The following is a 12,371-nucleotide window of genomic DNA, read 5'->3' on the forward strand; positions in this document are numbered from 1 at the left end:
AATAATGACCAGATCTTTTCAACAAGAGCAAAAAATATGAGGAAATAAGTATGAAAGAAGAACACTAAAATCTTAAAAACTCACCTACAAGTTGAACAGTTCAAAATAAGCATATGACAAACAAAGGTGGAGAATAATCAAAATTATTATCATAATTGCATGCTTAACACAATACAAATTCCACCGAACAATAATGAGAAGAAGGTATTTCCAAGATAAATGAAAACTACATATTGCACTTTAGTAATAGTTGATCCCAAGTGGCAATGAGCCCCAATACGTTAGAGTTCATTGGATAAGATTTTACAGCGTCTAGGAACCATTGCAGCTTCTCATTTATGTTGTCAATTTTCGAATTCTTGTTATATGTCGCTACGTAAGGATGCACCTAATGAAAAAGAAACAAAATAAGAAATCAAGTTCGACCCAAAAAAAAAACTTTTTGAATCAATCAACCAAAAGGGCAAGTTCTTTTTATCACTCAAGAATATGGCATGGACAATGATTTTCAAAATAATACAAGATTAGCATTCAAAAAAATCGTGGAGGTCATTGAAACTGGTTGCATTCAAACGAAAATGCAAGTTCTGAATTTTTTAGTGAGTTGACATAACCAAATGATAGCAAAATGTATTTCTATCTATATTAGAACATTTAACATAAAAGAGTAAAGCATGCGCTTGATTTAGAAAAGACAATCAATATTTTCTTCTTCCTATTCTAAAATCAAATATAAAAATTTGCATCAATTTTTTAAGTGAGGCAAATAATTCTCAACTACGGAGAAGAAATTTATCAAAGTTTGATCACATTTCATAAAGGCATACATGCAGGCAGATAATCTAACCGGGTTGTAAAAGCAGAAAGACATATGTAAAGATAATTTGTTGCAACTCCAAAATTATCTCAGGTGTTATACAAAACTCGGTCTCCTTGCCCCTGGCAAATTGAAGCGACCTATAGAAATATTGGCTGATCTTGAACAAAAATTAGAGTGCTAATTTATAGAAAAGGTAGAGATAAAGTTAATAATAGGATATTTATCTAAACAAACCTTTGGGGAGAAATCCTCAGTCACATATATTGCATTGGAGTTGAATTCAGATATTGTGAATGGAGGTGCAAATATCTTAGTCCGCGAGCAGCACCTATTGCTATGTTCATGCGCTTGAGCCAGGATAGCTGACCTCGATTTTTATGATTAGTTCTTCCCCTCAATTGCTCATAAGTCTCTTCTGCACTTTTCTGACTTTTACAAGCATACTGTTAGACCGGTCCATTGGACCGGTCCAGCCGGTCCGCACGGGACTGGCCGAGTCGCGAAACAGGCGACTGGTTTCGCCTGGGCGGAAGCCGCACGCACGCATGATCCACGGGAGCCCTTTTTGAAAGGTTTTTGAATGGTGTTTAGGAGGGAAATTGATTGTATTGACTGTTTAGGGAATTCCTTTTGAATTGTATGCATTAAATAGTTGATCTTTCTAGGGTTTGGGTATCTTGAATTTGGCTGAAATTTGAGATATCGTAGATTTAGGTTTTCTTTGGGCTCTAGGGGCGTCTAGAGATTTGGGAGAGATCGATCCTCCTCTCGAATTGAGGATCAAGTGTATCTTTGCTGTTTTCCTTGATTTTCTAGTGAAATACAAGCATATTATTGTGTTTTTCTTCCCGTTTCCCTATTTTATGCTGAATTCCTACTGTTTGGCTGCTGTGGACAGAAGTTTACTGCTGAAATTTTACTGATTTGGATTAGGAATACTTGCGAACACAAGTGCTTCCTATCACATACCTACAATAAGCAATAAGTTCTTCAACTATAAGACTAACACTATGAACACAAGCTGAGCATTACGTGTTTTTAGTAAGTTTTATTTATTTATTTATTTTTTGGAATCACTCAACTATAATGTTCAACATCACTTAACAATATTAAAATGTCAACAAGTAAAAAAGTGGGAGGCCTGTTGGAAGACTGATGCGAGATAAAGTCGGAGCGACTATTCTCCAAGAATATAAAATTTTTAATAAACTTTTCTCACGAAAATGAAGGAATCAATCAAAGCATTGTTGATACATTTCCTCGTCAACGACTTGATATATTATTCAAATTTAGGTCTGTTAACAACAATTAAAATAAGAATATTCAGATTATTTTAAGCTGCTTAACAAACTCAAGCTCGCTCAGATTTACAAAACAACACAACACCAGCTCCCATCAACAAAATCAACCAAATATGAAATGCCCAAATGAGCAAATTCAAGGAAAAGCCAAAAGAAGCGAAACCTGGGGATTCCAAGAGAGACGACATGGCGGGAGTTGAGATCGGATAGTTGGGCTATAGAGAGATTATTCTGTGTGGACACCGGATGTAAAACCCCTCATATTTTTAATTTTTTTGAGTGTTGTTAGTCCGTACGAACTGACTTTAGTACGAGACGAACTGAAGAAAATTGTGAAAATCTGTATGGTTAGTATGTACGAACTGCCTGTACGAACCTAAGTTCGTCCGTACGAACCTGAATTCGTCGGGACGAAATGTATCCAGAGAGCAAATCGTCCCATACGATCCTATTATGTATACATATCCGATTTGAGATATTTTTGAGGTATTTTGAAGAGAGAGAAAGAGGAGAGAGAAAGAGAAGGAAAATGAAGGAAAAAGGCTTGGTTTCGGAGGCCGCGGAGCGCTTTTCGTCCGTCATCGCTGTTGAAAGATTTGTTTGTCTCGAAGTAAGGAATCTGAATCCTATTTCTGATTTCGAAGATTTGGTGTTTTGATATTTTTCTGTTCAGTTTTGTGTTTCCGTTACCGAAATTCTTGCATATCTTTGTATTGACGAAACTTTTACCACGTAACTTTTGGTATGTTATTGAAGTGATGATTTTACACGATTTGAGTATTTTCTGGAAAGTTTTCACCGGGTATTTTGAATTCTGTGGGATTTTTATCGAATAGTAAATTATCCGGATGTTGAAAAATATTGCTTCAGTACAAGTAAAGTTTTGAAATGATGTTTTATCCGATTTCTGGTAATTTGGTAATTTTCTGAAATTGTGTATTTTATCTTTGTTTGGGATTTATGTCGACTGTACGATATTTTAAGGATTTTCTTCAATTGAGTTAAAACGTGTTTGTTGATTGCAATGTATTAATGAGATGTATACGAATGTAGATATATGATTGAAATTACTGTTATATTACTGAAAGACAAGTAAAGACTGGTTGAACTGTTGGTTGGAGATTGATTGACCTGTACATGATGATGGACCGACAGGCTTTCCTTTAAAAAGGGTTTGGTGTTATCCTCTATTGATCACGTGATATAACGATTGGGAGTCATAAGGAGATTATGCCGACGGGCGAAGAGTGACAACTTTATTATTAAGCCAACAGATACAACGATATATCGATATTAACCTTGAAAAACGTCTTAATAGTCACTGATTGTACTTGTCGAGTAAGACTATTGTGTTGAATTGCATATTTAAAGTATTATTTTTATGATTACCTTATGGATTTACTGATATTGAATTGATCTATTGTTACTGATTGATTTATTGATTATCATACGCATTTATTTATATTGACGGATTTATTGAAGATTTATTCATATTGAATGGATTTACCGACGGATTTACGGGTTTACAATTACTGTACGATTAATATTTCATTGATACTGCATATTGTATATGTCACTGATATGGATATTAATATTGCATTATTTCATTGATACTACTGGCACTGATATTATTGATTCATCGATATTATAGATTTATTGATACCATTGATTCATTGATACACCGAATATTGATCTGCTACAAGTGATACACCGAGCACATGATATAGAATACGCATTTACTGCATTAATTCAATTTTAACTGTTCTTACGATGCTTTTTCTCTATGGATTTGACCGATGTTTTCAGATATGATGGAATTAACGTATGTATTGATTTATTGAGCATTATGGATTTTCTACTGTTTACCGATTCTTCTACCGATGACTGTGGATTTTATTGATTATGCATTGATTACTGATTTTCATATCTGCATAGATTCAATGATCATATTCAAGTGACTGTTATTGATTTGATTGATTGGCATGCATATTATTTCAGTACCGTGCTTTGATTTCAGTTGTAAGTATTTGATGAGCTGCTGGGCTTTTTAAAGCTCATTATATATGGTTAATATTTTCAGATCAAGGCAAGAAAGCAGAAGATTGAGGTTGATCAGGAATCTTCAGGTTTTTGTCCTTTTGTTATAGTGATTCTTTTTGTACTCAGGACATGATGGATTACATGTGATTAATGTGTAGATCCTCAGTATTGTAAATGAACTTTTGGAAATGAATAGAAAAGTTTCCACGATGATTTAAATTATAGAATTTTGTTAGACTGTTTATCACTGATTTATGACTATAGATAGCTCTGGTAGAAGATTTACTTTAAGAATCGACTGAATAATTCTTCCAAGTTAGATCTTGGGGCATCACACCGGATGGGAGAACCGTCCGGTTTCGCGCTCAAGTACCGAGCGGTACCGAGTCCGAGCGTCGTACATTTTTTTGGGGGACGTGGTGCATTTTTATTTGTCTCTGAAAAAATCCGGACCCGCACGTAATAATTTTTTCCAAGAAAGAATCCTTTGGGACCGGAGCTAATTAACTATAGAGCTTGAAATCGCATTTCTCGGCACGAAAGACAGGATGGTGCGGCCTCCTACCACCAGTTTCATCTCTGAAACCCTAGTAGAAGATGAGATCACCATCGGATCTTCTTTTCCTTTATCGGAGTTGAAGTAATCATGAATTACCAATCGCTTATAAAAATAGGCAGCATGAAAATCAGTGCGTTGAGAAAAAGAACAATGGAAGTGGGATCGAATGCTTACCTTGGGAACGGTTGCAATGAGATCATTTGGCCTTCTGGGAGAGGGACGCGGGAAAAAATCGAGCGGGAGCTAAGGCACGCCAGGGAGATAAGGAGAACAGGCACATTAGCAGTAATTTTGAATTGAAAGCATGGTGGCAACGGTTGGCAAACCACCTCTACATAAATCAATGCTAAAATATTAAATTTTTCATAAATTTTTTGTAGCGGTTAAAACTGTTGTCTATATTAATCTATAGCAGCGGTTTTAAAACCGGTACTAAAACTGCGGCGAAAATCATATATTTTTAGTAGTGTTGCACTAGTGCATATAAGTGAACTTCAAATTCAAGACCTATTGATTAGATGACAAAGTCTCCTACCAATAAATCAAACTTAGGCCTAGTTTGATTGGATGTTTTTTGTGCTTATTATTTTTTAAAATAGTAAATTTATTTCTTCTTTACTGTTTGATCCCTCAAATCACATTTCCAATAAGGCAATAACACCATTTTTTTATTTTTCTATTGTTTTAAGAAAGCTTTTTATATATGCTTCTTCGTTAGAAAACTTCTTTTCTAAATCGATGTTTCTTAAAACTATCTTTTTACAAAAATACCGAATAACCAGACGAAGCCTTATTAAATAATAAATTCAATATCTTGGCCTTAATTCGTACAATTGCAACACACAAAAAACGTGAAGCTTAAGCAAAACAAGGGTGACCCTTAAGAAATCGCCTTAGACGGTGAGGCTAAACCATTGCAACAAGACAAATGTACTGTCAAAAGAAATTCCATTGAGATCAACATACTGAATCGGATGATGGTTCTATGCCAAATTGCAGCGCGTATGGACGGAAATTTTTGCTTTTGTTACTTTCATATCATTTCTTCAGGAGTTCTCATTTTCGTGTTTTGGTAATTTTTTAGGCTTTAAGCGATTTCACAAACTCTATAATGTAATTTTCAGGAATTAATAGAATTTGGTCGGACGTGGTACTCATCTCTCAAAAGAAATACGATGAACCTTTATATATATCATTTGGGATGTTCTTCTTAGCTTCAAATACATGCATACATCAAGCTCCTAAAAATAAATGTTCTGAAATTCTTGCATGGTTGCAAATACTATAACAGCAAGAACAAAAATCGGTATATCAAGTTTAACACGAAACTCTCCTTGGTGTCGCGGGTGGCCTCCTAACCTCATAAGTCATAATGATGTGGTAGATCTTTGTCTAGAGAATCTGAAGCCTCCTTTCTACCCTTACTCTTGAAAAAAAATACCGTGATGACTTCCTCAACATGTCGTGTGAGATTGACTTGTGCTGTCCACAAAGCATCCAAACTCCAATCATTATCGTGAGCCAGTCATCTACTGTTTTCTTCCATTAGCCCAACTAGAAGATTGTGATACCAATTTGACGTGATAGCAAAAATTAAAAATAAAACAATAAGAAAAAGAAATACATAGATCAAAAACCATGAAAACTAAGAATATGCATACATATATCTCCCTTTCTATTATATTCTAATATATATATATATTGATTATATACGCATATGATTATTGAAATAGAATTTCTATTGTATTTAAGGTGAAAAATTCTTGTAATTTTATATTTATGAAATAAATTTTTTATTTGAAAAATATCTTATGTAAGCTCTCATATGTACATGAGATTTTAAAAATTTGATTGGAGATTAATTCTTTGGAATTGAAATATTATGAGTATGGATAATTAATTAATAATTGAATATAATTTATATTAGATATAGCATATGTTGAGGCACATAATAATGTCATTTTATTAAAATTATTTCATTGAATTTAAGTGTTGGGAAATCATATATTTTAGGGCAACCTAAATATGCCATATTATTAAACATAATCCATCAAATAAATGTGTTAGGAAAGTTAATGTATTATAACACATAATATTTGTTGTATCTATTCATAAATTCCATCATAAGAAGGTGTTATAAAAGCTTATCTATTAGGGCGCCATATACGTGTTGGTAAAGAGATTATGCCATCAAAATTATATGTCATAAAAGTTTAGTTTTTAGGGCACAAAAAGATGCCCTTAACTCTATGCCAACGGCCACCTAAAAGACACCAATGTTTCATGCCCCAATATATAATGTGCCCTAATAGATACTTATTATGGCACTTTAAGGTGCCCTAATAGCCATTATTTTTTGTAGTGGATCAACACCCTTTTATTGGAACTTTTATTTGGTTCGGTGACCGGACGTAGAGCTACATTCGGCGAGTGTTGAGAACGCGCCACGTAGCAGGCACAAAATTGCGGACCCGACCCGACGAATAGTGGGTATGTCGCACGTGCTTTTTTTAAATCCATGACAACCCGGTATTACTAGGTATTGCTCGGTATTACTAGGTATTTATCGATTTTGCTCAGCAATAACGAAAAATACCATTATGTGAAGACAAATACCGAGCAATACCGAGAAAATACCGAGTAATACCGAGCAATACTACTAGAAAACTCGGTATTACTCGGTATTGCTCAGTATTGGTCTTCACAGAGCGGTATTTCTCAATATTGCCAAACAATACCTAGCAATATTGAGCAAATATCGAGTAATACATAGCAATACGCGAACATAGCATTCCCGTGTTCAGTTCCGGGTTAAGTCGTCGGGCCGCACGGTAAAGAGTAAGAGCACGTGGCGCGATCTCAGTGGTGACCGAACGTAGAGCTACGTCCAGTCACCGGACCTAATAACTGTTCCTTTTATTGAGGTTTCAATTTCTATTATTTCTAATGAGGCCTTAAAAGCGCAATTATCCTTCAATAAGGATAATTGTTTTGAACATTCCGATTGACTAGATGGGTATGTTTCCCCGCTTTGTGGGGTCGCTAGGGATGATTTGGAAGACCATGTGGATGACTTTCATACAATGTATAGTTTGAATGTGAGTCGAATCGTGGAAATAGTATTTTCTCGTGGTGGTGGGTAATGGTCTAGGAGAAAGTCCAAAAAGAAATAACTTGTTGTGTTTATTGGCTTTGTTTGATGTTGTTGGCTTCGTACAACAAAATTTAAAAAGTAGTTCTTATGATTGGATCTCCTCTTCAATTTTTTGCCTATTCTAGCTGCTATGCTACTCGGTTTTGTGCCTTCTTTTTGTGATCCGAACAATGATGATGTTGCTTTCTGCACACCCCCCTAGTTGGCCTTGGCTTGCTGGCAACCTTGGCAGTTCATTTTCTTCTACTGATTGGTGGGCTTTGTTTGGCATGTGTGATGATGCTTGTTTCATTTGTGGTTATCATCTGTTTGCTTTGTGGCTTGGTGCCTCTAATGGATGATCATTGTCTGGCGTCTGGGTGGTTGCATGAAGCCTCATGCCATTTCCTGAGTCCGAATGACTTTGTCACATTCTTCACAGTTTTTTCGTTATTCTTGCAACCTTCATAATATTTTATTTTTAGCTCCTTTCTTTTTGAGGTTGTAATAACTTTGTATTTTTTATTTGTCAAAAAAAAAAATTACTCAATGTGGGCCACTAAAAATATATACATGTTTCTAATGTAAGTAAGTGACGTTCTTAGGTGTTAAATAAAAAAAAAAAATTAAATGTTATATATATAAATACAATAGTATTATATGATATGTATGAAATAGATTTAAAAAAAAACATTACATTTTGCTTCCTCCCATCAACAGAGCACGGTAAAGGAAGCTATCTTGTTAATGAGCAAGAAACCCCTGGGAACATGAAACCGAGCTTACAAATTTCAGTCTAAATCAATTGCTGGCCATTAAGTGCTTATAGGAGTTTTGGGAACATTGGAGGTTCCCTCTCCCTTTACTACTCCACATCTCACCAATCCTTGCTCGATATCACCTTCGACGGGACTGCTGCATGAAGAACCACCAATCCTCTTTCCCCTGCTCAAAATCCTGCTTAAAGATCCAAACTTTGACGTTCCTGGTGATCTTACCTCCTCCACCGGCGACTTGAAGTTGTGCCCAGAAGACCTGTTCGATTCCAATGGTGAGATCGGCGAGGGCAACCCATCCGCAAATTGATTTGGTATTGTTATCACCAGACTCCTATGAGAATGTGCCAACCCCCTTGTGCTAAATCGACCGTTATTTCTCCAAATCAGCACATTGATGGGAAGAGCAGGCAATTCCGATGAGATCCGTTCACCCGCAGTCGCGAGAGAAACTTCGCCGGCTGCAGCTGCAACCGGGCCTACCGGGCACCGGCAAATGGGACACGTAAAGTGAGAATGCAGCCACATATCAATGCAATCAAGGTGGAATCCATGCTTGCATTTTGGAAGCAACCGAACCTTCTCTCCTTCCGAGAGCTCGGTAAGACAAACAGAGCATTCAATTCCGTCCTTGAAATCACTTCGCCGGAATACGGAAACCGGAAGAGAGCGGAGAGCCTCAGATTCAAGGCCTTGTCTGGGAACTGGGGGAATTGGGGCATCACCGGCGGTGATGCTGAAATGGGCCCGGCCATGACCGACGATTCGTGGGATCCAAGTATTCCTCGCATAGACATAAAGGAAGACGACGACGATCAGCATTAGAAAGAGAAGTATCACTATAGCTGTCAGGACCCTTCCGGTTATCTTGACAGTCATCACTGAGCTGGGAGATAAATCTGAGTTTCCCATCACGTTTAGCCCCTTCGCATCTGAGATCCGAGTATTGTGAAAAGTGAAAACCAAAATCTTAGTTTGGTAACCGAGCAACGCACAAATTCGGAGTTTGCGATCAGGGTTTTGAAGATTGTAGAAAATAGAAACTTGAGACGATGAAACAAGATGTGGATGCCTTATATGATGATACAAGCATTATATGGTGGAGAGATGATACAAGCAAAACCTACAAGCTGGAATTAGATGGAAGAGACGCAGCGTAGCTGATGGGGCGAGGGAGGAGAGAATTTAGGGTCGTTGACCGCCATAAGAAGTTGACTCGTCAAGGGTGAAATTTTAAATAAAATACGGTATATAATTAAATTAATTTAAAAAGCACTGAAAAGAATACAATAATAAAATAAATTAAATATTATGAAATTAATACAATTCATAAAATTATATATATACTATATATTATATATATATATATATATAATTATATAATATCATAATATATATATATAATATATATATATATATATGGATCTAATTCTTGTGGATCAATCAGTTGATCTGTTACTTATACTTCATTCCATTAGTTTTGCTCACAAGGCTATTTAAGAGGTCATCTCCTGCTTTGGGATCAGCAGACATTTTTTCATCCTAAGTTTTTTTTTTTCGGTAAGAACCATACAATCCTACTAACTGAATATATTGGGTTGGAAGCAGAATTTGGTAGCACTAGTTACTCATACGAAGGACAAAGGAGGAATTCATATATAGAGCTTCTAGATACCCATATGTTGCACGACATAAGACAACTTGAGATAGACGAGAAGCGTAATGACGTTCATAAACATGGGGATTGCGGAGGCTGGCTAGGGCTGTTTTTTTTTTTATAAATTTTATGAGGGTGTGTGCCATAATGATTTTAAAACTTTTAATATTTTTCCCCTTGTTTGTTTTAGTATGAGAATCGTAAAAGAGTGAAAAGAAACAATAAGAGAATGAGAGAGAAGAGAGATATGTATAATTTCTCTCAATTTTAATAATGAATTTCTTGGTGGTGTGTGGCTTTATAGTTTTTACCTGATTTCGAATATTTTCACATTAACTCATGATGTTTTTTTTTTCTTTTCGCTGCAATTTTTTTTTTTAATTCTTTTTTTTTTTGCATGGTTTTACTTCCATAATAAATATAAATCCAATGAGATTCAAATCTATTTTAATCTAATCTATGTTAAAATATCATAAATATTAAAAAAAAGAAATATTTATTAAAGGATTTGTGGCTTAAGTATTTATATTATTTTTTAAAAATCTGAATTTAATTCTCATATTTTATATGAAATTTGTGATTTTTTTATTAATATTTTTAAAACAAAATAATCACAATAATAATTATTATAAATTATGTCATAAAGTTAACGTGACAAGAATAATAAGTTTAAACGTAAATATTTTTTTATCTAATCTTTTGACAAAATTTTAAAGTTAAATTATAAAATAATAATAATAAAATTTATTATTATTATTATTATTATTATTAAATTTCATTAATTTTTTATAAAAAATAATTAAATTAAGTTTATCAAACAATTATTTCAAAAGTTATGAGCGTCCTGATAATATTATTATCTCATGAAAATTAATTTAAGGTTACGTATCACCATGAACTGACGAACATATTCCCTTCCCCGACCCGACGCTTCGAAAGAGCAATTTTAATAATTTTATATTTTTGATAATTGCTATATTTCTGTATGTCTGTATTTTTATTATTTTTAAACATAATTTTATTTCTTACTAAATTAAAAAAAAAAACTTTTTTACGCTATTATATATGTATTTTATGATTTTATCTAAAACTGTTAAATTTTGTTAGTTTAAATATTTTTTATAACATAATTGAAATAATAACAATTTAATTGAATGAATTTTATAATTCATTCTAATCGTTGGGCGATAAATTAATCCTTTGTGATAATGATGAGCTGCTGAGTTAGCCCTAAGGGTCTAACCAAAGGCAGGAACATTCAAAGTATGCACAGTATCCATTTCGCTGGAAGCCTAAAAGAGTGCGCCTGTCAAGCTTTAGTTCTTAAATAACTCAATAAACAATAGAAGTACATTTTAGTTTATTTTGATGGATTAATCAATACATTGTCAATTAAAATTTATGTAATCTAATCACTATTGTTTGGTTTTGTTGGTGGAAGAGTACGGCTAAGAATCCCCTAACCCGTGCTCGTTTCTACTCGAGCGGCCCCACCTATTAAGTGGGACTTTTTATTATGTGCGGACATCAAACGGAGAGAATCATCCGGTTTTCTCTTTGTCTATAGTAAAAACTACAGTCAAATGGCAGTTGGTACAATAAAAGCGCTTTGACTATGTTTTTACTGTAGACGAAGAGAAAAATCGGAAGGTTCTCTCCGTCCAAATATCAGCACATAATAATATCTTTTTAAGTGGGGCCCAATCAAGTGCGGGCCAGGAGATTTTTAGGGTGGCTGTCTCTTCTAGGCCCGACGAGGATTAGTCACACCGTCAAACACCCTTTTAAAGATGATAGCGGATGAATATCTCGTTCAAAAAAAAATCTTAGTGTCATTTTGATTGACTCAAATAAATTGAAACTCAATCCCATTTTTTATTTTATATAAAGCATTGCCAAGGCTTATCACATCTCTAATTGAAAAAAATATTCCCTCTGATACTTTAATTAAATTATTTATCATAATAGAATTCAAAATCATTAAATTTATTTTTAAAAATATTCCCTCTCTTTTTTTTTTCCCGTTTGGTTTTGGCATCTGTCAACCGCTGATTTTGTTACTATTCAGTATTTTGCTATTTTACT

The 12,371-nt window shown here is 34.5% G+C and overlaps 1 protein-coding gene across 1 annotated transcript; it reads right to left on the reverse strand.

Annotated features, from left to right (window-relative positions):
- Positions 1–8,618: 8,618 nt before the first annotated feature.
- LOC110103598 (RING-H2 finger protein ATL3-like) lies at positions 8,619–9,699 on the reverse strand. The gene has a single exon (XM_020832385.2). The coding sequence runs from the start codon at positions 9,539–9,541 to the stop codon at positions 8,669–8,671; it is 873 nt and encodes a 290-aa protein (XP_020688044.1). The 5' UTR covers positions 9,542–9,699; the 3' UTR covers positions 8,619–8,668.
- Between the last annotated feature and the right edge of the window lie 2,672 nt (positions 9,700–12,371).

Source organism: Dendrobium catenatum, unplaced genomic scaffold, assembly GCF_001605985.2.
Source record: "Dendrobium catenatum unplaced genomic scaffold, ASM160598v2 original_scaffold_254917, whole genome shotgun sequence".
In the NCBI taxonomy this organism is placed as follows: Eukaryota; Viridiplantae; Streptophyta; class Magnoliopsida; order Asparagales; family Orchidaceae; genus Dendrobium; species Dendrobium catenatum.

What these genes read in the sequence shown, in the direction of transcription:
- LOC110103598 (XM_020832385.2), bottom strand. Translation starts at nt 9,541, where the DNA reads ATGGGAAACTCAGATTTATCTCCCAGCTCAGTGATGACTGTCAAGATA.